The 26,191-nt window shown below is 48.2% G+C and overlaps 3 protein-coding genes across 6 annotated transcripts in view; 2 read left to right on the plus strand and 1 right to left on the minus strand.

Annotated features, from left to right (window-relative positions):
* Positions 1-4,404, plus strand: LRRC3C (leucine rich repeat containing 3C). The gene is made up of 2 exons (XM_041463027.1): positions 1-62; positions 1,815-4,404. Exon 2 carries the CDS (start codon positions 1,868-1,870, stop codon positions 2,660-2,662), a length of 795 nt encoding a protein of 264 aa, XP_041318961.1. The 5' UTR covers positions 1-62; positions 1,815-1,867; the 3' UTR covers positions 2,663-4,404.
* Positions 4,405-9,913: 5,509 nt separating this feature from the next.
* ZPBP2 (zona pellucida binding protein 2) lies at positions 9,914-16,031 on the minus strand. Its single transcript, XM_041463022.1, has 8 exons — positions 15,950-16,031; positions 14,378-14,455; positions 13,783-13,908; positions 13,314-13,475; positions 12,385-12,603; positions 11,308-11,393; positions 10,553-10,730; positions 9,914-10,014 (listed from the first exon to the last, which is right to left on the minus strand). The coding sequence occupies exons 1-8, from the start codon at positions 16,029-16,031 to the stop codon at positions 9,914-9,916; spliced, it is 1,032 nt and encodes a 343-aa protein (XP_041318956.1).
* Positions 16,032-19,750: 3,719 nt separating this feature from the next.
* IKZF3 (IKAROS family zinc finger 3) overlaps positions 19,751-26,191 on the plus strand; it is a 34,899-nt gene continuing 28,458 nt past the window's right edge. For 3 of the 4 annotated variants that reach the window (XM_041463097.1, XM_041463099.1, XM_041463100.1), the window contains exons 1-3: positions 22,032-22,111; positions 24,362-24,415; positions 25,651-25,761. In XM_041463097.1, the coding sequence (XP_041319031.1) occupies positions 22,060-22,111; positions 24,362-24,415; positions 25,651-25,761 (217 nt within the window). In that variant the 5' untranslated portion in view covers positions 22,032-22,059. Of the gene's footprint in view, positions 19,825-22,031; positions 22,112-24,361; positions 24,416-25,650; positions 25,762-26,191 lie in introns of those variants that run through there. The other variant, XM_041463098.1, reaches the window with a different exon arrangement.

Raw genomic sequence — 26,191 nt, forward strand, 5'->3', positions numbered from 1 at the left:
GGGGCGCGGCCGCTCCGGCCCGGGGCGCGGGGCCGCTCCGCCGCCGGGGGCTGCACAGGCAGGTGAGTCCGCAGCGGGACCCCCGGTGGGGCGGGAGGCGGGGAGGGGAGGGCCGGCAGCGCCGCGCAGAGCGGAGCTTCCCCCGGGGAAGCACCGGGGCTTCCCTCGCCTGCGACGCCCCCGGTGCCAAGCGGGGCCGGGGGGATCCCCGGGCATCCCCGGGCTCACGTAGAATCCTAGCGTCCGTATTGCCCCCGGCTCCTCAACAGCATTTCCTGGCGCTGGCGGCGACCCCCGGGGTCGGGCTGGGGGTCCCCGCGCCCTGCTACGGGCTGGGAGCCCCGCGGTGGGGCAGGGGCTGGCTGGCTGTCGCCGTTGCCGTTTCTGGTCCGCATCCCACCCGCAGGGGTGTCCCGGTTTCCTGGACGAAGCAGCCCCTTCCCGGGATGCCGGGTCCCGGCTCATGCCGGTGGTTTCCCGGGCAGCGGGAAGTGAGTACCAAGGGGATGTGTTTGTCCCACTTGGAAGACTTGGGGGGCTGGTGCAGTGTGGGCTCCGGGGTCCCGGTGCCCTTGGTGTGCCCTGGTTCCCTCTGAGGACCCTCCTGGATCCCGGGGCTCCGGCAGTGCAGGCTGAGCTCTGCACAGGTGTGACCTTGGGGTGTGTCGGCGTGGCAGGGCTGTGTGACAGTGCCCAGCACTCGGGTGCTCTCCTGCCTGTGCTTGGAGACCACCCTTGGGTGGCCTCCTCTGCACCACACCGAGGAGCCCCGGGCAGCACCCGAAGCAGATTTGCGGTGTTGGGGTGCTCCGGGGAGCAGTGGGAGCAGAGGCAGCTTTGCTGGTGGCAGAGCTCGGGGCTCCCACAGCAGCACTGAGCTCTGCCCGACAGGCTGACACAGGTGCCTGTAGCGCCAGTGGCTTCGATTTTGGGATGGTGGGAGAGCACCTGGATCCTGCTCCCAGAGCTGCTCTGCCACGGCCGGCACAGGGACAGGCTGGGACCCCTGGACGTGGTGGGACCCAGGGCTGGGAGAGCCGGGCAGCGCTCGGAGCACTCAGACACGGCCCTTATCTGCTGCCACCACCCTGGGAACTCGTTGCACGCTCAGCTCCAGTGAATTTCCTTTTTCTGTTTTTGTTTCTTTCCTGCTGACGCTTTTCCCCTCCGGAATCAAGGGCTGGATGGGGCCCATGGTTACGGGGTGGTGTGAGCAGCCCGACCCCACGGTGGGGTGGCAGCGGGCAGAGCACAGCAGCACCCAGCACCCACCTGTGCCGGTCCCCTCGGCAGGAGAAAACCAACCGCGTGTCCGCGTGTGCCCCTGGCGCTCCCGGAGAGTGGAGCCGGGAACAGGAACCTGCTGAGCCGCTGCCTGCACATGTTTTCCGTGGCATTCCCCGGGGGCCGCCTGCAGCGGCCGCTCGCCCGGAGCCGGGGCTCGCGCTGGTGCGTTCCCCGGCCGCCGCAGGATGCATCGGCCTCCTGCGAGCAGCGATCGCGGCGCCGTGACCTTGGCAGGGCGGGAGCTCACCCCGCCTCTGGCTCAGCCCGAGCGCCTCCGGTTGTTACAACCCAGCTGCCGGCGCAGGAGACGTGCCCAGCCCCTGGGCCCTGATCCTGCCACGCAGGAGCCTAGAGCGGGGTGATGGCCAGGCATGGGGGAAAGCATGAACCATGACGGCTGTCCTGGTCCCCATCCTTGCCCCTGCTCCATGGATAGGGTCAGATGTGGTGCTCACAGCCAGCACAGTGACAGTTCTGCCCCTGTCTCCCCTAGCCTGACGCTTGTCCCCTTGTTGTCCCTGTCTCAGATGTGCCAAGTCCAGCTGAAGCACTGTGAGTGTGAGGAAGACAGTGCAGCACCATGACTGCGGCACAAGGGGTTCTCCTTCGACCCATCACCATGGGACTGCTCCTGCAGAGCCTCTTCCTCCTCCTCCTCCTCCTGGGCTCCTGCCTCCCTCCAGCTGCTGCCTTCCCCAAGGGCTGTTACCCCTCAGAAGAGGAGGGGCTGAAGACCTTTCGCTGCAGCAACGCTCAGCTGACTGAGGTCCCCAGGGACATCCCCAATGACACCAACAAGCTCTACCTGGACTTCAACCAAATCCCCTTCCTGCCTCGCGATGCCTTCCGGGACCTGCCGCTCCTGCTGGAGCTGGATCTGTCCCACAATGCCATCGCCAGAATTGAAACTGGAGCTTTCCAGGGCCTGGCAGAGCACCTACACTCTTTGGACTTGTCTTCCAACAGGCTGGTGTCGGTCAGCAAAGACGCCTTTAGCAACCTGAAAGCCAAGGTGAACCTGTCCAACAACCCGTGGCTGTGTGACTGCCGGCTGCAGGAGCTGATCCGTGCGGTGGAGCTGGCGGCCGACTCCTCGGGGGGCATCGTGTGCGACTCCTCCACGCATGAGGAGCACGTGGGCAAAGCTTTCCTGCAGGTCATTGCCAACACAGACTTCTGCAACGTGTACAAGAAGACCACGGACATCGCCATGCTGGTCACCATGTTCGGCTGGTTCGCCATGGTGATTTCCTACCTGGTTTATTACGTCAGGCAGAACCAGGAGGACGCCCGGCGGCACCTGGAATATCTCAAGTCACTGCCCAGCAAACAGCGGCGATCGGAGGAGTCGTCCACCATCAGCACTGTGGTGTGAGCACAGCATCCTGCAGGACATGGGGATGTGTGAAGCTGGGGACCGGCCACTCCAGGGGCTGTCACCAGCCACTGGCATCGCACAGAGATACTCATGGATTTGTTCTGTTCTCCTCCTGGAAGGAGCAGCCACGGCTGATGAGTCCCTGGCTCTGGTGGCTGAGGTCAGGGGTGGATATCAGACATGAGCACGGAGGATCCGCAGCTCCTCCCAAGTTATGCAGGACTGGAGCAACACGGAGCATCCCCCGGCATGTGGCCATTGCTCTGACTGACTTGGACATTTGGATTTCATCTAAAACTTTTTATATTTCCTTTGCAGAGATTCCTTGGGGCATTAACGGAATCGGTGTTTTCTCTCCCTGGTTTCCCCTTGGCTGCCCAGGGGATGGTACGGCAGCCCAGGGCAGCCTGGGCCTGGATCCCTGCTGGGAGGGCAGTGGGGAGGAGCAGTACGGGTGCAAGGCCAGTGCCCTGCCAGGTCACTGGCCCTGGAGGGACCAAGAGGTGGGGCAGGGGGTGGGGACACACCGGTTGATGCCGCCCCATCTTCCGTTTCATCTCCCCGCCCCTTTCCCGGCGCTCAGGCCAGGTGGGGCAAGGGGCATGGGGGTCCCCACTCAGCCTTGGGGTCGCTGATGGGCAAACCCAGGGCCTTTCCCCTCGGAGTGTGGGGAACGAGAACCAAACGGGGAATGAACTCTCTGGGGCAGAGCCCTTTGGGGCTGCCAAGGGATGTGGGTGCTGATGGAGGGGCAGCTAGGGGTCCTGGCAGTGGGTCCAGTCCTGCTGGGATGTTGGGGGAGTGGGTTTCCCCTCGGTGCTCTCGGGGACCATGAGGGAGGGTGTTGGCAAGCACCCTTGGCCATCTGCTCGTGTCACTGCTGGAGGGGAGCTCCCACCTCACAAGCTGCTGACCGGTCACTGTGATGGGAAGCAGGATGGAGGGAGCTGCCGCGGCTCCTCTGTCCTCTCCCCACCCCTGCACTGCTGTCAGGAGCCTGAATCTCCCCTAAAATATCCCAAAGTCCCTTCTTGATGCTTCCAGTATTGGGCTGCAGGTTCCTGGTGGCAGTGGTGGAGGTGATGCTGAGCGCAGGGCTGGCACAGGCAGGGGTCAGTGCCCACTTTTGGGCATGCAGGGTCCAAGTGGCAACTCAGAGCAAAACCAGAGCAGCCCCAGGCTCTTCCACCTGCCTGTCTGGCCTCTGGGACATCTGGTTTTGCTGGTTTTGGCCTTTTTTTAAACCAACCAATGCTAAATTGCCTTAACTCACCAAGAGCATCAACCAAAGCTGCTGGAACCTCCCCTGTACCGGGCCACACCTGCCTTTTTGCCAGGCCCAGCCTCAGCCCCTGGTGTGGGCAGCTCCAGCCGCTGCCCGTGCCCTCGTGCCCCGGTGCTGGTGGGAGCCGTGGGACTGAGCTGGCCAGGAGCAGGGCCCACCCTTCCACAAGTGCCTGATTCCAGCACAGAGCAGGAGCTCTGCAACGCACAAACACCTCAGCCCCAGCTCCCATCTGGGTGTCCCCGCAGCCCCACGGCAGCTCCTTCCCTCTCTACAACAGCCTGAGGAGAAAAGGGGCTGGGGGGACCCGACTGAACCCCCCAAGCTGCTCCCCCCAGGCCACCGCTTGTGCCCGCAGCATGGGGGAAGCCGGGACCACCTGACCCATCTGTGTTTGGGTTAAGGGACATTTTAGTTCTTACTTTATACGACAATAAAGTTGGCTTTTACTTTGGAGCCGGTGGCCGGCGTGTGCTGGTGTGTGTGTCTGTGGGTCACCGGGCCCTGGTGACGTTGTGGCTGCAAAGGAAGGACAGAGGTGCCCGCGACAGGCGATTCTTTGTGGGCAGGCACTTGCAGAAACAGGACACCCGTCCCTCCGGTAACCCTGCCGCAGCCTTCAATAATGAACACCCGCGGCTCGGCTCGGGTCGCTGGCACGGTGCCGGTCCCCGCGACAGCCGGGACACCGTGGAGTGGCTCCCCGGGGCTCTGCTCCGCTGCCTGCCCTCCCGTCCCCACCGAGCAGCCCCCGGCATCGCGTGGTACACGGGCAGGATCCTGACTGCCGGGAGGGGCAAAGCCCTTCCAACACCACTGTCCCACCGGGGCCTCTCCGGTCACAGCCCCGTCCCGGTTTGCCGGCGCCTCTTCCCGGTGATCCGTGCTGGAGTCTTGTGCCGTGAAAGGTGAAAGCCGGGTCCTAACGCAGAGTGACAGCTCCCGCTCGTGGGACATTAACCTTGTTTGTCACTCGGCTGTCTCCAGACGCGGACCCCGGGCTCTGGAGCAGATGGCTGCTGTCCCCCGCTCCGGTCACTCCCTGGGGATCCTCCTCCCGCGGCTCCCGGAGCAGCTGGGGAGGGCTGGGGGACACGCAGGACATGTGCCCCCAGCTGCCACCCTGTCCGTGGGGCCGTGGCTCCCTGGAGTCCTGCCGGTGTCCCCTCTCACGGGGCTGGATGATGCTGAGTGCCCCGGGGTCAGCGCTGCTCTGGATCCTGTCTGTGGAGTTACTTGGATGGAAACCATCAGGCTCATTACAGCCCACACTGATGAGCACAGGGGAAAGGAAGTGGATTCCAGGGGTTTGTCTGGATGTGGAACAGCCACTGGCCTGTGTGGGTGTGCAGGGGGATAAAATACACAAGAAGTCTAACAAAAATCTGCAGTAAGATTTGGGAAGGTAACTTGGTGTGGGATGGAACTGTGCTGGATTTAGGCTGTCAGTACTGTCAGATATTTAATCAGGTGTGACAAGGAATGGGGAAGAACAGAAAAACGACTTTATGAGGATATTTCCTGGGGGTGCTGTGGCCAGCCTGGGGTCTTGAGAGCAGGGGAACACAGCCTGCCAGATGGCTTAAATCTCAAGGAGGGATTGTTCTCATCCCACTCTTTCCAGCTGCAAGGTGCTGTGGAGCCAGATCCTGCTGAGGGTGGGAGCTGGCACTCGGCACGGTGGGTACGAGGGGCTCAGTGTTAAAGGCAGCACTTCTCCTTCAGCAAGGAATTAGAATCATCCCTTTTAATACCTCTCTCTGGGTAATTCATTTCCTGATGTAGATTTATCCACAGGGATCAGCAGCAGGAGAATTAACAGCGTGACCTCCTTCTGTGCGTTCCAGCACTCCGGTAAATCTCCGTTATTAACTTCCAAGGAGCTCTGCCCTCCTGGTCATTAACCGGCCTGCTCTCCTCTCCAGGATGGAGGAAAACGTGTCACTGGGGCAAGATCTATGACCTGAATCCTCTTGGCAGGGATGACTCTTTGCCTGCCTGGCCCTGGGATCCCTTGGGATCACAGGGATGGAGGAGTGTTCCTAGGAAACCCCCAGGATATGCCAGGGGACATGGCAGGATTTGCCTGGTGGCAAGGGGGGGATTTGGGAGAAAGTTTTGGGAGGAAGTTTTGGGAGAAGCCCTGTTTTCCCCTGCCCACAAGTAGAATGTGTTCCCAGACTGCGTCCTGAACTTTGAACGGATTAGATTTCCAAGAGGGAAGGAAGGATGTCTAATTGTTTAATTTCCACAATTAGAAAAATATTTATCAATAATTAGGAGTGATGGCAGCAATTACACTGGGATTAAAGCCAGGCTACACTTCATCACCCGCCTTTCACTCAGGGACCTTATTTATTTCTTTCACCCCCAAAAAAATCCATGTACAGCTGCATTGCTGCCAATAATGAATCATCCTTGTTCACTGCCTGCACAGGACTCATTAATCTGATGATGCCAGTGGTTTTAGGAAGGCTGCTGGGCACATCGTGTGGTCACTGGGCTTGGGCAGGAGAAAATTTAATTTCAGTGGGTAGGAAAATGAAGCAGGGCTAAAAATCACAATAGCACTTCCTGTGCCTGTGGTTGAGAGCTCGGCCAGCCACACACTCCCCTCCAGACTCCCTGGTGATTTTCCCTCTCATCACTCCTCCAAGGCAGGCATGGCTGAGTCCAGGGATCATTTTCCAACAGCTGCTCTTTTAGGATGAAGTTGTACCAATTAATAAAATTGTGTGACCCTCAAAGTTTTCACTCTCAGAGGGAAATTTTGTATTTCCAGGTATTTTTCCTGTCTTAGAAGACCCAGGACCATTAGCATCTGTGGAAGTACCAGGGGACCTGTGTCTGTGGCACTTTCAGTGTCACCTGGGCACTCTTGGAACACACTCCACTCTTGGTCAAGCTTTGTTTTCAAGCATCTTTCCACCAAAACGACTCCTGGTTGTGTCCTTGGAGGAATTCCTGGGGGACGGATTAGCCAGGGCTCCACCACACCCATGCCAGGTGTGACGAGTTCCTGGGATGTGCCAGTCCCAGGGCACTGCTCTGCCTGCTTCCCACAGCCTCTCCTTATCACCTGTGAGCAGGGGACATGAATTTTGTCCTGGACAGGTCTGTGGCTCCTTCAACTCCTCTTAGCTTAAATTTAGAGGAACATCTTGATTGTGGGTTAATGAAGCTGCTGCAGGGAGTTATAAGACAACTTTCCCACCGGAGCCAAAGTGTCACTGTCACCCGATGGATGAGTCCCATCACTGCTTGCAGCTCTGCAGTGAATGTTTGAACACGTGTTCCTTAAGTGTTTCTCAAGTGGGTTGTTCCAGGCAGCTCTGATGGGAAAACAATGGGCTGCAGCTTCCAGCTGGCAGATTATTCCTGTTATTTTTGCCATTTGTGGATGTTTCAAAGCTCTCGTGTGCTGTCAGTACGTGCTGAGATCCAGGAGGTCTGTGTGGAGAAGAGGACAGGAAGTTTGAAGTTCTAAATTTATTATTTGTGAGGACTCCTCAGTGTTCTTAAGGTGTTGTGATGATCCTTGGCACAGAGTGAGGTTGGAGCTGTGGTAGCAGGGCAGGTTAAAGTGGGGTTCAAAGGGCTGAGCCTCACAGGGGTGATGGAGTTTCCCCACCTCACCAAGAGCATCAGGCACAGCCCAGCTTTCCATGATTCCTCCTGTAAAGCCAGAGCCAAGCAGAAGAGGAGGATTTGAGGAGGGTTTAAAAAAGTGAGGAAAGATCTTGCAGAGCTGTTGCAGCTGTGGGAGGTAGAGAGGGGTGGGAACAGTTGAGGTGAGAGCTGATCACAGGGATTTGTACATCCCAAGGTGTGACAGGGAAGAGAGAGGTGTGAGGGATGGTGTCAGCCACGAAAGGCTCAGCTGAAAAGGCTCAGCTGCTGCCCCAGCTGGATGCAGAGGACTTTCACACAGGAAAGGTCAGAGAGAAGCCACTTCCTGTCAGGTTTTTATGAGACTCCACAGAATCACTGACACACACTCCTTTGCAATGTGATACATAAATATTTGAGCTATTTTTCTGCTTTTAGAATCATAGAATTCCGAGATGGTTTGGGTTGGAAGGGATATTACAACTCATCAGCTGCAGCCCCTGTCAGGACAGGGACACCTTCCACTATCCCAGGCTGCTCCAAGCCCTGCCCAACCCGGCCTTGGACACTTCCAGGGATCCAGGGGCAGCCACAGCTCCTCTGGGCAACCTGTGCCAGGACCTCACCACCCCCACAGGGAAGAATTTCCTCTGTGTATCCAACTTAAATTTTCCCACTCAGTTTGAGGCCCACTGAAGAAGTGAAGGTACTGTAAGAGCTTTTAGGAGGGAGTACAGGTCATTTGTGACTCTCCACAGCACTTAGTAGGTACTTCCAGCTTTTTTTCCCTCATAATTGATGCATGTGGCATTTCCTCCTGCAGAAATAGGCCAAGAGAACCAGGCAGCACCGCTGAGCCCGGCTGCTTCATCTGTCTCAGCCTGAGCTGTGCACAGTGTCCAGTTGGCAGCGAGGATAATCAGCCCAAGGGCAGTGGAAATGCTCATTACAGCACACTTTATTCCTTAGTATTTAATAAGTAATGACTCTGAAGAGCTTGGAGCGGGGTCTGTGCCCGTGCTGTCTCCTGCTGTGTTCCTGTCACTATGGATAAGTTAAACTGGGTTGAATCGGGTCGATTTTTGGATGAATACCCACCAAGGAATTTCGAGATGTTGTAAGAAGTTGGGGTGGTTGAGTGGGAGGTGCTTCTTTTGCTTGACTTAGTTTTGCTTTGTGAAAGAAAGGAGGGAAGCTGGGCACTGCTTTCCACGGCCCAGTGTGTGCAAAGAAACTGAGTTCTCTGATGTCCCTCAATAAAGTGAGCCTGGAAGGTAGGAACTCCCTCAGGGAACAGCTTAGAAAGAAGCTCTGAAAGCCCATGCTCCAGGAGCTGAGCCACGGGAGGCTCAGCTGGGGCTGGGGAACAGTTGGAGTTACACATGAAGTTCTTGACAGTGGTCAGACAATCTTTACTCACTCTGTGAGCAGGGTGATGGATCACTACAGATCCAGCAGCTAACCTTCCAAAGCGGGTGGGGGTGAGGTCTCTCTGGGAAGAAAACGTTCCCATTAGCTCAGTGCTTTGGCAATTTGTATCATCCGGTGAACTCGTCAGGAATTCACAGCTGGTGTAATCTGTTCCTGCAGCACCTGGGGCCAGCCAGGCCCTGCACGAGGGTCTGGTGCAGCTGCAGGGGAAGATGCAGCAGGAGGAGGTGGAAGAGGCTCTGCAGACTCTCTGCTTCCCTCTGGAATATTCCCTCTTTATTCAAGGAGAGAACCATAACCTGGGTTCTTAATCCTCCTGAATGCTGGGCTGTGTAATCTGTTACTCACCCTCTCTTTTGTCTTAGAGACCTGATTTTCCTTTCTCCTCATGTCCAGGCTGGAACATTTCAGAAACAGTGAAAGAAACGTGGAGGGGAAAAAAAAAATAAAAGGGGGGGGGACGTAATGCTTTTAAATCTCAAAGATCAAATACTTCTGTTAATAACTGCTAGAAATTCCTCACAGAGATTTTGGCATATGCCAGTCTGGCACATAACTCCACCACAGCCACCTGCCATCCTGCCTGGAATTGTTTGCAGCTCCTTTGTGTTCTCTGAGCAGCACAAAGCTGTGGCGTGTCTGGTGTCACCACCAAGTAACAGACTCTGCACTAAGCCACGTGACAAACTTTCTTTTTTTTTTTCCCATTTAATTAGTTTTCCTTGCATGAACACTGTGTTTTAAGCAGTGCTTTTTCCAGTCTAAGGGGTCCCTGAACACTGGAAAACCTAGGGGTGTATGAATGAGGATGTTTTGTTCCAAAGGGAACGGAGGATTCCAGGATTGGCAGCTAAAATGAAAAGAACACCACAACACCAAGAATTCTTTCACAGCTGCTCTTTGGCTTTCCAGTCTCTGCCAGTTTAATAGCAGGATTTTGCTCCATACATTCTGGCTTGAGGCCTGGCACAGGTCCGACATATCACCTCGTTGTTGGGACTGTAAGTTCCAGGACCACAAACCACTGTGAAGAGAACAGAGTTGGGGTTCCAGCCACCTTCCCCCCATCCTGGGGGGGCCTTCAGACATCCCCATGAGCATTCCCAGTGCCCTGTGGGATCTCCTGCCCTTCCAGAGCTCCCTGAGCCTCTGGCTAAATCCCCCCCAACTTTACAACCTGCAGCAGGTGCTGCAAAAGAACTTGAAAAATCAGCAGAGAATTTTCTAGCAGGACTTCCATGAAGGGAATTGTTTCTTATGGGCTCTGGATCCTGGGGATTGTCACTTACCAGTGACACCTGGAAGGAAAGAAACCCCCTGGACTGCTTCTACTTTGCTTGGAAATGCAACTACACCTGTGAATGCACTGACATGCTCCACTGGCTCATTTCCTATCATTACTTTAAAACTATAATGTGAATATCCTCCCAAAGGATGAACAGAAATATCCCTGGTTTTGACCCCAATATTTCCCTAATCCCTCCCCAGAGCTCTGTGCCCAGCTCTAATCAGCTATATTTAAATCAATGAGCTATATTTAAAGGGATGTATTTTATATTTACCACAGCAGCTGGCGCAGTTCTGGTGGGTGTAGTGGTTTTTCCCAAAACCTGGCCGACAGCTGTCGATGGGAGTCATGGAGAAGCTGTTCTCCACGTACTGTATTGTAGGAACAGCCTGAAACTCATACTTCAAAACGTGCCTCAGCTGATGGAAAAACTTCCCTATTCGCTCTGCTGCCTAAAATTCAGAAGTACAGGGAGAATAAAAGCATACTTGATTTTTGTTGTTTTAAAAATATCAGGAAATATTTTTCTAGTCCTGATTTCCACACACTGACTTGTCATCTTAATTGGGAGTGTTCCTTGGTTTCAAGGGGCCTGGATTCAGACCTAGGATGTGAGCTGATCCCAGGATTTAATATTTAGCGGGCAGAGAGAATAGATTTTAGAAATTGGCTACAGTAGACTTTAAATTGCATTCCATTGACCAAATCATAAATCAAAAATTTCATTTAGAGGACTGGAAGCTCAATATAAATAATAATGTTTATCCTTCTTTATTATTAGATGCAAATACAAAGCAAGTAATGAGCCTGATGTTTTAACTGGTTTTTTTTAAGCTATTTGTATCAATTTGACTTCTAAACCCATTTTTCTTCCTGAATGGAATTATTTTAAATCCATGAATCGTCACTTACAATATTAATCCCACAAAATCTGGGTAAAGATGGATTACTACCAGTCATATCTGCAGGAGCTAAGGCAGAGGTGGGTGTTAAAGAGGCAGAGAAGACACAAGGTGACTGACACAGAACCTGTCGGACTCTCCTGTTTGTCACATCTTCACAGTCATAAGGAATCTCGTGACAAACTTTTTCCCATCCTGGTGCAAATGGATTGACTGTGGATGGAGGAAAAAAGATCCATGAAAAAGGGAAAAAAAGATAGATTAGGTCCTTGTGGTTCCTATCCTGTTCCTTGCTTTGTTTAGTAGGAGTCAAAGGTAAACCAATATAAATTGGGGGGAAATACACTAAGCTGAGAGAATGGAATGAATGTCTCACATAGCAACCTCAGGGCCTGAAAAGGGCTGAAGTTTTATGTAAAATTTAAAATCTTTGGGTCATGAAAGTTTCTTGACTTTTCTTAGGGAAAAATATCCATAAAACTGCTCCATAACCTGTTGGATGGTCCCTCTTAGTGTGCGGTGAGAACAGATACAGGAGTGAATGTGGTCAGAGAATTAAAGAACAACTTCCTTCCCTCAGTGATAAACCATCTCTAACTCAAGGCAGCAGCAGGGCAGATTTAACTTGTTTGTGAGGTGAAACAACCTCAGTATTGCCATGAGGGAATTGTAAGACTCTTGCTTTAGCTCTGTGCAGTTTCCTAGAATCAAGAAAAAATTAGAGGCTGGGATGGATGGGAGTTTCCACTTGGTCCAGTGGAAGGTGTCCTTGCCTATGGCAGGGGGGAACTGAATGAGCTTTAAGGTCTCTTCCTACTCAAATCATTCTATAATTCTAAAAGCAGAGTGGTCCCAGACTTATTAAAAATCAAATACTGAAAAACCTAAATATAACAGTGACATTTGGGCATATTATGGGCTGTCTCCTTCCAACAGTCCTCTCTAACCTTGGTAATAGCAGCTCTCGCTAGGACTGTAAAAAGTTGAACGCTAAATTTAACACAAAAACTGCGTTTTAGCTCCATCTGTGGGCAATGAAAAAAAATACAGGGACTCCAAAAAAAATTAAAAAAAAAAAAATCAAACCCAGAACAACTTTTGGACGTGCTCTTGACTCTGCTGGTTTTCAGACATTGTTTGTAGCACTCACAAGTTGCTGATAACAATAAACGATCCCTCCCAAGCAAGCACTGAAATTGATTACCTAGAAAATTAACAAACAGCTCATACTGGAGGCCATTCTTTGGTGTCCTGATAGAGTGGCACTTGTAGGATGACTCTGTGATGTGGCAGTTCAGGTGGGAGATGCTGCTGTTGAGGATTTTTTTTAACACCTCGATGAACAAGCCGTTGTTTGTCAGCCTGCACCCCGTTGTGCTAAAGCGAACAGACACCTGATAGGCATGGTCAGCTTCCCTGTAGGCTGGGAGGAAATGATTGGGTGTGAATCTGGGGTGTAATCACAGATTGAACCTTAGATTATCAGTTCTTTGTATCTGAAATATAGGCTTTTATTCAAAAGTAAATAAATAAATAAAGCACTGTCATTAATTGTGTCATAACACGTTCGTCCTTGACAGAGCTGACTCAATAGTAAGAGATATTTTAGTTTGAAGTACACAGGAATTTGTGTGCTTACTGGAGACTCTGTTCCCAATAATAAAAACAAAAGAAGGAGTAAATAGTGAAATGGCACAGAACCAGCATGTCTGCAAAGCTGTGTGTCTGAAACAGATGGGTGCAAATTCTATGCAATTATTTTATTATTATTTTAAAAGTTAGTGTTTCTCAAGGATTTTTTGGGTTGTTGTGGGTGGGAAGTGATGTTGGTGAGGAGTGGTTACAGGAGGTGGAAGGGGCTGGAGTGTAGATCTCAGATAACTCTGGAACTCTTGCAGTTAGTTCTGTACCTAAGGGTAGACATTATTTTATTGCCATATATCCTTGTGAACACAAATATTAAACTTTGAAAAGGTGCATGTGTGTCTGCTAGTAAAAAAGTTTATTTTCTATTCGAGGATAAAATTTGAATTATTTTGGTGTTTTTTAAATCAAGCCTTGAAATAAACACAGAGCTCACAAACCCACCAATCTTCAAAGGCCATGTGCTCACTCCTAACTTAGCAGTCTTACCATAAACCATGAATTTATAGGCCTCAACCATTTCTATTTCTTCCTGTGTTGTGGTTTCGATGACTTTGTGGGAGAGAGTACAAGTGTAGGCACCAGACATTGACACCATGAAACCCATCAGCATCAGCTTCCCTGTGTCTGTCAGATTCACATAGCTTTGTCCTAAAATAGAAATACTGGATTACCAGAATTGTTCATTTTCTGATGCATCTAGAACATTTGAAGAAGAAATCTTGCTCCTGTGCATAATGATGGTGGTTCACGTTAGCCTGAAATGATCTAAAATTTATGAATTTTAGGATTTACTACAAATTTCCTTTTTAGCAAAAGTATCTGTAACTTTTAGAGGGAGAAGAGAAATGGAATCTTAATGTCAGAATTTGTGGAAATATCTGGCAAAGGGCTAAGAAACCACTGGGGGTGTGAATAGAAACAAGAAAAATTTGTGATATTTTTAGTCCAAACTAACCTTGTAAATCTCTTCCATCTGGACCCGTCCACAAATAGCTGGGATCTATTATTCTTTCTTGAGAAAGAGCCAGATCCATACAGACCAGGAATGGGCTGTTTGTGAACACCTTAACATACACATTCACTGCAATACAGAATCAGGTAAATGATGTAAAATGCTGACATTGAATGAAATCACAAAAAAAAAAAAACCTCATTGAAAATTGTGTTTGAAGTGTATTTTTCAGTTTTGGACTTGCAAAGTGTAATATTAAAGATTAATCTCCATTTGTTCTTAATTAATATCTTGGAACTGTCCACAGCGTGCCTGGTGCTGACTGTTGGAGGGAGACACTCGTGTCCCACGCACAAACTGTGGCACAGGCATAAAAAAAGCACCAGATTTTTCAGTGAAACCCTCATTTAGATGTTAAAATTTCATCAGTTCTTCCAGCAGCACTATGGGACAAATATATTTCCATCCCCATCCCCCTTTCTCTTGTTCCTGTGCATACGAGGTTCCATGTGTACTGGTGCTGCAAAATGATCCCTGGGCTTAAAACTACAAATTCTAGTAAAAATGAAATCTAGGTAGGAAAAATTGACAAGTTTACCTTCATGCCTGGTGTCACCATAAACTTCATTCTTTCCAATTAAATCAATAGATTGCTCTTCCTTCTGTTCTGCTCTCACTGCAGGGAAAAGTAATCAGAATATTAGAGATCAATCTAAATGTGTGATCGTTAATTATTTCACCCTGGCTTTTGTCTCATTTTGTTTCTTTTGCCTTACTTTTCCTTTTCCCCTATGCTTTTTTCTTAGCAACAAGCAGGAGCCCTTGCTTTTGACCTGTCCCTTTTTAATTGTTTTAGTGTCCATGTTGCAAACCTGCCTGGATGTACCAGGTTCTAGACCAGATGAACCTCTGGTTCATCTCTACAAAAAGCCACTAAAATAGTTGTAAAATCTGACTATACAGTGAATGTTCTGTAGCATGACCCTGAGCAGACACAGGGCAGGGATCTCTCAGCCCTTTCCTTTCTGGCAAACAGCAGGCTGATGTTGGGCAGGAAGGTTTTTGTGACGAGAATCCCCAGGAGAGGTGGAAATTATTGGAAATAGGTTTTTTTTCAGGCCATGGGCACACTGGGGTGGTCCTGCCTGATTGCTGTGTCCCAAGGTTGAGCCTGGGGGACAGCGGGGTGTCACTGGAACTTATGACAACCCCTCTTAAGGGGCTTTAGCTCCCTGTCTCCTACTAAGGGGCTTCATCTCCCACTCTGAAGGAAGGTATTTTGGGGACATTTGTCCCCTCACAGTGGAGATGCACCCACCAATGTGGTGTCAATGGAGCCCACCTGTTCCTCTCTTGAGGGGTTTCATCTCCCACTCTGAAGGAAGGTATTTTGGGGACATTTGTCCCTGACAGTGGAGATGCACCCACCAATGGGGTGTCAATGGAGTCCACCTGTCCCCTCTTAAGGGGCTTCATCTTCCACTCTGAAGGAAGGATTTTTGGGGACATTTGTCCCTCACAGTGGAGATGCACCCACCAATGTGGTGTCAATGGAGCCCACCTGTTCCTCTCTTGAGGGGTTTCATCTCCCACTCTGAAGGAAGGTATTTTTGGGGACATTTGTCCCTCACAGTGGAGATGCACCCACCAATGGGGTGTCAATGGAGTCCACCTGTCCCCTCTTAAGGGGCTTCATCTTCCACTCTGAAGGAAGGATTTTTGGGGACATTTGTCCCTCACAGTGGAGATGCACCCACCAAAGGGGTGTTTGCTGGAGCTCACTCTGTCCTCGCTGGAGGGGCTTCATCTTCCACTCTGAGGGAAGGATTTTTGGGGACATTTGTCCCCCACAGTGGAGCAGTATCAATGGAGCCCACTTGTCCCCTCTTGAGGGGCTTCATCTCCCACTCTGAGGGAAGGTATTTTGGGGACATTTGTCCCTCACAGTGGAGATGCACCCACCAACAGGGTGTCAGTAGAGCCCACCTGACCCCTCTAACAGGGCTTCAATCTGCCCCTCTGAGGGAATGTTCTATGGAGATCCCCCCCACCCCAGCTCAGCAAGCGGGACTCGCTGACGCGCTCCCATCCCCTCTTACCACCCTCTGAGCGAACCGGCCTCCCACCAACACAGCCCCGCAGGTGCTTTCCCACCCCTAGTCCCACTTACCCCATCCCGCCACCACCACCACGGCCGCCACGCTCAGCAGAGCGCCCGGGGGGCAGCGGGGCCGCCCGCCGCCCCCCGCCATCCTCCCTCCGCCCCTCACAACGGCCGCCGCGGGCGCGAGGGGGCGCTAACGGCCCCCCCNNNATCCCCGCGCGCGCACGGCGCTTCCCGCCCTTTTTCCTCCCCTCAGGGCTGAGGGCGGGAAGGGTGGGGTGTCCCCGCCGGGGTCCCTCGCTCCTTCTCCGCTCCCTCGCCCACACCCCGTGCTTTTTATACAGTTTTAAAAACATTCTGCTTCCTCGCCAGCACTTCACTGAGGGTTTTAAATAGTATTTAGTTGTGGGGAGGTGTTTTTTTTTTTGTTTTTTTTTTTTTGTTTTCTCGCTTTCAGGCCCCTGAGGCTCTTGGCAGTGAAGGACGGCCCTGGCCACCCCTCCGCGCCTGTTGTCACCCTTCATCCCCACATCGCTCCTCCACAGTGCGCAGTGAGCTGTGTTTTTGACTCGAAAGTGGTTTTTCTGGCTGTGGGACAAGGAGAGGGAAGTACAGGGGGACAAGGGGGGAAGAGGCTCCATCATGGCTTTGTCTGTCAGCACTCAACCTGCCCTGGGATATGAAAGATGTCCCTGCCCATGGAGAGGGAGAGGGAGGGAACTGGATGGGCTTTAAGGTCCCTTTCAACACAAACCATTCTGTGCTTCTGTGTTTCTGTCACTTGCTGTGAGAAAGACTGAAAGTAAGAGCTGGGCACATCCTGTGGTTTTTCCTCCTGAGGGGCTGTGAGTACTGGGTGTTCTCCAGCTGCAGGTTTCTGTAGAAAGTCATTACAGGATACATATTTTTCTACTTAAAAACAAAAAAACCCCCATCCCTTTCAGCACCAGAAAAGGCTCCAAGAGAGCTGGAAAGGGATTTTGGACAAGGGTCTGAAGTGATAGGACAAGAGGAACGGCTTCAGCTAAAAAGGGGAGATTCAAATTGGATATTGGGAAGAAAATCTGCTCGCTCTGTGATGGTGGTGAGGCCCTGGAATGGATTTACCAGGGAAGTTGTCCCTGGAAGTGTCCAAAGCCAGGTTGGACGGGGCTTGGAGCAACCAGGGTATCCCTGCCATGGCAGGGGTGGAGCTGAAGGGTTTTGAAAGACTCTCCAACCCAAACTCCTCTAGGATTCCATAATTCTGCCACTTGTTGTGACAGAAAGAAAGCGCGAGGGAATAGTGTCGGCTCGAAAATGAAGCCACATGCCACAGTATCACTGCAAGTGACTTTCAAGTCAGTTACATGTTTTGGAAAACTTGCTATGTCTTTGAAACTTTTAAACGTGTAACTGTTTTGTTTCTAGGGCGGGTGATACAAAAGCACTCAGAAGCTGCTGACAGGGCATGGGGGATACTCACATTTGATCGCCCTGCACACTCTGAGACACTCAAGACCAGAACAGTGGCCAAGCCTCTGGAAATTAGCAAAATAGTATTTATTCTACCTACCTAGATCACATTTATTACTCCAGACCATGCTAGTGTCCAAAAATGATGTCACAGTATTTGCATAACAAATATGGAACAACCAGCATAGGAATAAGAGTTATTTTTACAGAGCTGTGAAAGTTTTAATGCTTCTATGTAAAAACAGCACTTAAGTTATGAGTTTCCTTTAATAAAGAAAAGAAAGAAATTTGGTAAAAATACAAAAATAAAAGTGTGAAAAAGGAGGTATAGGCATAAGTTATTGATGGAAAATAGTTCTACTCAAGCTTTCTTCTTCCTTAGGCCAACACATTAACTCAAGTGGTCAGTTAAAGTGTAAGAACTTTGTCAGGGTTTTCATTTTTAATGTCCTTGAGCTGCTGAGCAGGTCAGAACCGGGACCACCTCAGACAATCCCATGTTCCCATGAGCTGAATGCTTTCAGTTTTACTCAAAGTGAATGTTTCATGCTGACACTGTGCAGGCAAAATGATTCAGTTTGTAACGTGTCTGCTATAAACGAGTCATATTTCAGCTTGAGCAGCCTCAGCTCCTAAGGATGTTTATAGCTCCTTTCAGGTCCTGCACAGCCCATCAGTCCCCAGGTTGCTAATTATTATGAAATAGTATCTCTACTATAAAGCTTTGGCTGCAGTTTTTGTTCTTTATAAACTCATAGTCAGAGTCTTTAGCCAAATGACTCATTTATTTTCAACTATAATATTTCTAACTTCCAGACTGGTAAATTTTCATTATAGATTTACAAGCTTTATTTAATTTTTTTTTTTTTGGGGGGGGGGGGGTAGAGTGGGGGGGAGAAGAAGAACAGGTTATTTTTAAGAGCAGGAAGTGTTGCAGGGAGGATTTAATAGGACAAAATGTGAATTCAGGTATTTATATTTGTGTTTAAAACCTGGATTACTGGGGTTTGGTTGGAGTTATCTTTTGTTTTGCTTTTTTTTTTTTTTTTTGTTTTGTTTTGTTTTTGTGGGGTTTTTTTTTGGTTAACAATTTATCAGTAGGAAATGATAGAAGAGGACAAAAATCTGCAGTTTTAAACTTGATCATGGAGTGAGTAGACATTAAAAAGCTGAATATTTTATCCTAGGAAATATGTAGAGAGATTTCCTGGTAAAGGACCTGTTGCAGGGCTCTGGAGAGCCTGCAGACCACAATTTCTGTCTCTGATCTTTCAGGTGAGTGATCCAAAGGTGGGATCACAAAAAGGAGGGTCACAATTAGCACAGGGGTGTTTTTATAGCCTGGGAAAACCAGGCTTGTTTGATTGTGCACTTAAAATAAAAACAGAGTGAAGATACAATTGTTTCTCTGAGGGCAAACATGAGGGAAAATAGGGATTTAAATCAAACAAATCTGGCAGTAAGAGAAAATGGCCGTGGATAATCCTGGGATGGAAACCAGAGGTTTCTGATTGCTGCACAGCAATCCCAGATCTTCCTTAAAATTTGTAAAACCAGGAAACCTGACTAATTATGAAATGATTCTGGAAAGGGATTACAGAGATTGTCTGGAATAGCCAAGAATTGCTTGATTATATCTCACTTTTTTTTTTTTTTTTAACATTTTTATTTCTAGAATCTTTTTCCAAGCAATGGAAAAGCACCAGTGCAAGAAGCAGCCGTTGGCACCACACAGGAAGTGAGTAGGAGAATCATGTTTCCATGTTGTTATCCTGCTCTTGATCTATGATAATTTGCTCTTGCTGCCTTTGGGTTTAGATCCAAGTGATGAGCTCAGATCCCGATTTCATTTCTCACTTCATTAACTGGTTTTGGGCCTGGAGTGACCTCTAAATGTAACTTGTTGCTACCCTCTGCCCCAGCAGGGATATTCTGCCCCTGGTCAGGTCTCTCCTAGCCCTGTTCAGGCCCAGTGTGGAATGATCCCCTTTTTGGAGTGTGCACTAGAGTACTTTGAAATTAATATTTGTTGTATTTTATCGAAGAACTTTGATTTTCTGCTAAACAGCAACACTGTTTTCTTAAGAAAACCATCTCAACCTGAGTTCTCTTTACTATTATCTCAGCCATTTAACTTTAACACACAGTCCTGGGTGTGCCCATTCTGGGCACGAAAGTGGCTGGGGGCTCCCCCGATCTCCCAAAACAGGCGCTGTGCCCTCAGCCCCCCTGCCCAGCCGCTGTGCCTCCCGAGGGGCAGGAGTCCCCTGCGAGCGGCACCAGCAGCGCCTCCAAGGCAGGCGGGTCCGGACCCGGGACCGGGACCGGGTCGGCTCCTCTCCCCGCCACCCGGCGCCGCTCTCCGCCCGCCGAGCGCCGAGCCGGATGTCACGGTGACGGGCGGGAGGCGAGGCCGGTGCGCTCCGCTGGCAGTCCCGAGCCCGGGCGGGCAGGTGGAGCTGGGACCCGCGAACGGAGCATGGAAGGTGAGAAAAGACCCCGCTCTTCCCCCGGACCCTCTGTCCCGCCGGGGCTCGCAGCGGCTCCATCGCTCCGGGGCTTTCAGCCGCTTCTTCAGAGCTTGCTGCAAACAATTCGCAGGCTCTGGAAAAGAAATCGAATCGCGTGTAGCAATTAAACGGGAAACGAACGGGGCTTTTTGCCCTCTCTCTGTTTAATTTCAGAGATTTCACAAAGTGCGTGATAAAGCCAGGGTTTAGAGCGTGCTTTATCTGCTGTTCGTATTCTGGGGTTTAACGAATTCAAGGATGTCTTCTTTCTTCTCACCTGTAAAACATGCCTATAATATTCAGAGCCAGCAAAAACCGATCTGGGAGTTAATATTGGGTTCTGGAATAATTACCTGTCTTAGAAAAGCAGTATTTCTGGTGTTTTTAACAATCCTGGCAAAGAAACTTTGTGAAGCATCACTTGGTTTCTTGTTTCAAAGGTGGAGATTCTTACTTCAGTTCAGTGCTTTAAGGGCGCCAGTTTAGATTCTGTCCTGTCTCAATGACTTGAGGCTTTTGGTTATTTTAAGTTAGCTGCAGATGCCTATTTAAAAATGCATTTTCCTTTGCTGAAGGCTTTTATATTATTTTCCTGTAAATAATCACTCATTCAATCTGACTGAACTGAGAATTTTACTGTTGGAGAGAAATAACTAATGATTTGAAAGAATGAGTTTGGGTACACTTTGCCACCTGTAAATACAGCTTCATTTTCTTGATCGAGTCGGGATCGCTGTCTTTTTGGGAAGGAAAATTTGTGAGGCATATTGGAATAGTCTGCAGTTAGAAAACAACAGGGTTTCACTATAACTGAGGTTGTCTAAGAAGTCCTTTCTTTGGTGTTCTTATTTCTTGTGCTCTCAAAGTGAACATGGAAATGATCCTTCAGGTTTTGGGTCTGTACTTGAGGATGATGAGGATCCATTCATGCACCTGAGGGTGCTGGATTGGGGATGAAGTTAGTGCAACAGTGTTGTAATGTGTTATCCTTGGATACAGTAACTTTCAGGAGTGTTTCAGTGAGTCTTGGACGAATCTCTGTGCCCTGAGGACAGAGGGATAACACGGCTGACTCGGATTTTCCACACCCAGTGTGTGGAGGTTTGGTAGGGTCGCAGAGGAGCAGACAAGCCCTGGCAAGAGTTAGTGTTTGAACCAAAATTTGTCCTTAACTTGATTGTATTTCTCTGTGAGTGGTTTGGTTTTGTGACTACTGAAAGAACTGTCCAGCTGGAGCTGTCAGCTCCAGGTTCTGAGTTGGGATCAACCTGTTGGATCAGGAGTTAGACTTTGATGATCCTAGTGGGTGTCTTCCAACTCAGGTATTCTATGATTCAGGATATTCTATATTGAATTACTGAATTATTCTGCTGGGTTTAGAAGGTCGTATGCACCAATACGAGAAAAATATCCTCAATTATACACTGCTGATCAGTGAATAATATCAGTGCTGATCAGGATTTCTTCCCAAAATGCCCGTGATGTTTCACATACTGCATGGTGCTTAAGAGCAGCAAAGTGTCAGAGACCCCATAAAGAGTTTACTTGGCTGAGGTGCCTTCTTCAGAAAGCCATGGAGGATGTGGGTGATGAAGAAATATATTCAGTGGAGACATCAGGTAGAATTTCTCTCCTTAATGGCTCAGTGTGAGTTGACGGTGAAAAACTTGTTGGGGTGGAAGAGGTTGAGTGGTGTACACAGTGAAGGCACTGACTCCAGACAAGGAAAATGTCTGTTTCTGCTCCATATACTGTGATGGAAGGACTAAGAGCAGATGGGACTTTCAAAGGTGTCTCCTTCCCTGTGTTGTTGAGATGAAAATTGCAGCCAGCAGGAAAAAGGCAGCATTCTGGTTTCATTTTGGGGACAAACAGGTGAAATTGTAATAATCCAAAATATACCTCCCATTCTGTATTAAGGACAGAAAGGAAACAGATCATCAGTGATTTGAGAAATATCCATTTCAGGGGGGTTAAATTTCTGGTTGGCTGGTCTGGTCAAATACCAGAATAAAGTATGAATAGTGTTGCATACTAAAACACCACAGCACTTTTTTAGCAAGCTATTTGAATATTTTGGCTCCCTTTGCCTATTGGTGTAGAACACAGGATGGCCAAGGATTGGTTTCGAAAGCACATGAATTTTACTTCTGCTTTGTAAATGCACATTGTGCCTCAGCTGCAGCACACAGAGACGGGCGTCCTCTTCCCATGCACCCCAGCCACTGGAGCTCTTTGAAGCTTGGGAAGACAAACGTGTTCTGTAAGTGATTTCCTGCCTTGTGTTTTTCTGAATATTTGGTTGAAAAATAACCTTGTTGGTATAGAATCAGGGGTGGAATCTACCCACGTGTTCTCCTGCCACCATGAAGGAGTTGGCTTGGGATGGTCAGGAGAGACACCTGAGGTTAAATATGAAGAGACCACTAAGGCTCTAAGAAGCTGCTTGAAAGTGAGACAAAGACCAGGATGTTTCTCAAGCAAGAAGAGAAACATTCTATGGTGTGTCATTGTTCTTATCTCTTCTGAAGAGTTATCCTGCCCAGCAGCCATCATGGGCATGAAACTGTTGTGTTTAACAAAATATGAATAAATTCACAGCCTCCATCTCAGCAGGGTGGAGATGAGGGTTTGAGGAGGCTGAGCAGGTCCTGCTCGGCTCTCGCGGGGTTCAGGCAATGTCGTTCTCCGGCAAGTTGTCCTGCAGCTGCCAGGGAAACCTGAGGAATCCAGGTTTCTAAAAAGATAGAGTTATCCAGGATATTTGTAGAATTATTGGAATTTAAGCAGTCATGTAGGGGTTCTAGTTCTTTCTTCCACAACCTCCTTGGAGCTCAGAATTGCTGCCAAGGTTTCAAGAGCACCTTGGGGCTTCAGCCTGGGGCTTCGACCCCCATCACCCAAATGGGGCAACTGTGCAGGGATTCCAAATGCAATTAAAACCAAAATCAAATGTTGCAGAAAAAGGGAGATTTCATTTAATTATGTGCAGAATTACAAGGGTTTGTGTAATTTAAGTGTCTGTATTCATGGAATCACGGTTTTGGGATGGAAGAGCATTAAAGCTCATCCAGTTTCACCTTCTGCCGTGGGCAGGGACACCTTCCACTATCCCAGGCTGCTCCAAGTCCCATCCAGCCTGGCATTGAGCACTTCCAATGGGGCAGCCACAGCTTCTCTGGGCAATTTATTGCAATGTAAAGTTAAAATCAATATCAGAGTAAATTTTGTTCATTTACCCAGAATTTACTGACTTTTTCTCATCATTACTTGCTGCATAAATTGGTCCATTTGCTTCTTTGTACCTCAGTTTTCCTGGCATAATAGAATGAAAATGAGAAATTAAGGGCTATAATTATACAGTTCCTTGATCTTTCTTATTTTCTTCAAAATATCAATTCATTAAATATCTGAACTTTTTGTCATTTAATTCTGTGACTATCTTTATGATGCAAGGCCTCTATTTTGTTGCACACATTATCCCCCCCTCTATTCATGCAGTTTTTTTGGAGTACCTCTTCTGATACCATGCTGCCTCGCTGGAGAGTTACCAGAGCTTTATATTTTAACGTTGCAGAGACCACAAAAAAGTTCCATATGCAGAGGAGGTAAAGACAGATAATTATGGGGTAAATGTCACCCGTGGTTAACACCTCATGCCCGCTGCCTGGGTGTTTCTGTTATGTAACTGCCAGGAAGAAATTTTCCTGGTCCAGAAACTATTATTTTTTAGGTTCAAAGCTGATAAAAGATGTTATGGCATGTAAAAAATAAAGAGGGGGAAAAAGCTACAGGAAAGAAAGGAGGAAGGAAGCAGGTAACTATGACTGTGTTAAGAATTCAGCCTCCTAACAATGAAATCTCAAGGCAGGGAGGTCTGGAGTGAAGATATAACGGGACAGCTCAGGTCTGTGCCTCCAATCCAACTCAACAGCTGAACTTTGGGCACTGGGCAATGGGAATACCTGCAGCTTGTGCTGGCTTCAGAGCTCTGCCGAGCCCCCAGCACACTGGGAAACTGGGCTGCACGGGTATTCATCTGAAAAATGTTTAAAATTCCTAGCATTTGATCCCTTTTGGAATTTCTCAGTGGGAATTAGACTTGCATTCCCATGAAAACCAAGTAAATCTTGTGAAGATAATGGGGGTTTCCCTTTGTGTTGGAAAAAGAATGTAAAAAAATCTTTGTGCTTTAGAGAAATTAACTTTCTACACAGTTACTATGGCTGCACTGTGCTCAGGGTACTTGATAAGCAAATCGAAAGCTTAAGGCACTCTGTTCTATAATTTTTGAAGTTAGAAAATCATACTTAATCCATTTTCTGGGCACAGGCCAGTGCTCAGGATATAAAGAAGTGAAGCATGATACTAATTTGGTTTTTATTTCTTTGAAATGTTTTCTTTCTCAATTTTACTTTCAGCCAAGAAAACAGGAATTTATAATATTGTAGCAACTGTGTCGTGAACTGTTCTAAATATTAGACAGCTCAGGCTGCTTTTCTGTCTTTTGCAGATTCACAGCCCGGGATGGACCTCAGTAACCCTCAGGAGCAGCCCATAGCTGCAGGTACTGTGCTGTTCAGTTGTGTTCTTCCACCCTCTCTTGACAATTTTATATTTAAATGGAGAAAAATACATGAATTGCAGATGCTTCAGGGTCCCAGGACACTGAAGAACAGTCAAAAGTACAAAGAGAGGCATTAAAGGCAAAAAAAGTAAATTTTAGAGATGAAATAAAACCATGGAAGTTCAATATAATAATGGAAAATTATAGTGAAGTGGGAAAAAAGGACTGTATAAGAGAAAAGGAAATATTTTCAGGAGAAAACTGGAAGTTTTGATTAGGGAAGCAAGAATAACACAATTCTCTTGGTTGACTGCATTTCTAAAAATATGAAAACAAACCTCCTGAGTGAGTTTGACAAGTGTTTCACTTTCTTGTTAATCAAAAAGTCGAGCCTCTTTTCAGGTCCAGTGTAATATTTACCTTGAGAAGGATCAGAGGTGTTTCCATCCAGCTGTCAGTAGGTTAAAGAATTCACCAGCAATTTCACAATATTACTGCAAATTTTAAAAATTCCCATAATGTTTGAAAAAAATATCGTCTGTTTTTTAATGAAATATTGATTTGAAATTTACAGAAATACACATAATATGGAGCTAGTTTGCATATGAGGTTAATGAAAGAGGCTTTATTTCAAACACTTTACCCGAATAAATTTCACTACAGTTAAAAATGTGTCTTTATTTCCAAGTAGAGAGGCAGGGATCTCTGGGATGCTGGTCTGCATGATAATGTTGATACTTAAAAATACACATTTGGAATAAGCAGAGAAGTGCAAGTGGGTTCAAAGAGGCCTTGATTACATGTGCTTGAGCAGTTTTCTGGCTTAAGGCCAAAATTATTAATATTTTGCCCAAAAGAACAAAGTGGAGCTGTGATTCCTTTGCCTTGCTCCAAGGAGCTCCATCCCTGCTCACAGCAGTTGTCAGAGCACCTATGATAGAGTTAGATATACTGGATTTTATTCCTGCTGCCATTTAGAATAAACTCCAGAATAATAAGATCTGAGCAAAAGCTGAAAATGTGTTCCAGGTGTGTGTGAGAGTTTGTGTAGGATTTTGGGAAGTGAAATCATTCCCCACAGTGCAACTAGTGCATCTGTAGAAATCACATTGTGGGTACTGTCAGCAGTGCTGGGAGTGTCCAGGTGCTTCCTTTGAGGGAATCACCTGGAAATATTCTTGGAGAATAAATAGTTAATTATTTTTGCCTTTTTTTTTTTTTTTTTTTTTTTCCAGAGGAACAAGAGGATTTGACAGACTGTAATCTGAACAAATCCCAGGAAATGGAAAGCATGGATAATGTGGAAGATATGAAGGAACACAATCAGTCTAATGAAGAAGCAGGAGGTAAAGTAGAGTTGGAATTCTGATAAATAGTAGTTGTATTTTGTCTTTTTATTTATCTGATTATGCTATGAGAGCATGGCTTTAAAAGGAATAGCAATACAATTCATTTGGAGCATTTCAACACACTCTAAAGAGGAGCAACACTTTTCCACCAGGGAACCTCACGTGCATTTTAGCAAGGTCAGTTTTACAGGATCTGTGAAATATGGATGGGAAGATAAAAGAGCAAGTGCATCTGGTGAGCCTTTAATGTGTGTGCTAACAAATTCCTAAGAGCAGTTTGCATAGGCAAATCCTGTGTTAGGACTGCAATTTTTATTTATGCTGCTAAGTACTTTCATACCTAAAAAAAATAACTTGATAATTTATTCCTTTTTTTTGAAAGAAAGAACAAGTTATCTCAAATTCACAGGACCTCTCAGACCTGTAA

The sequence above is a fragment of the Pyrgilauda ruficollis genome, unplaced genomic scaffold (genome assembly GCF_017590135.1).
Source record: "Pyrgilauda ruficollis isolate IOZ18807 unplaced genomic scaffold, ASM1759013v1 scaffold161, whole genome shotgun sequence".
NCBI lineage: Eukaryota > Metazoa > Chordata > Aves > Passeriformes > Passeridae > Pyrgilauda > Pyrgilauda ruficollis.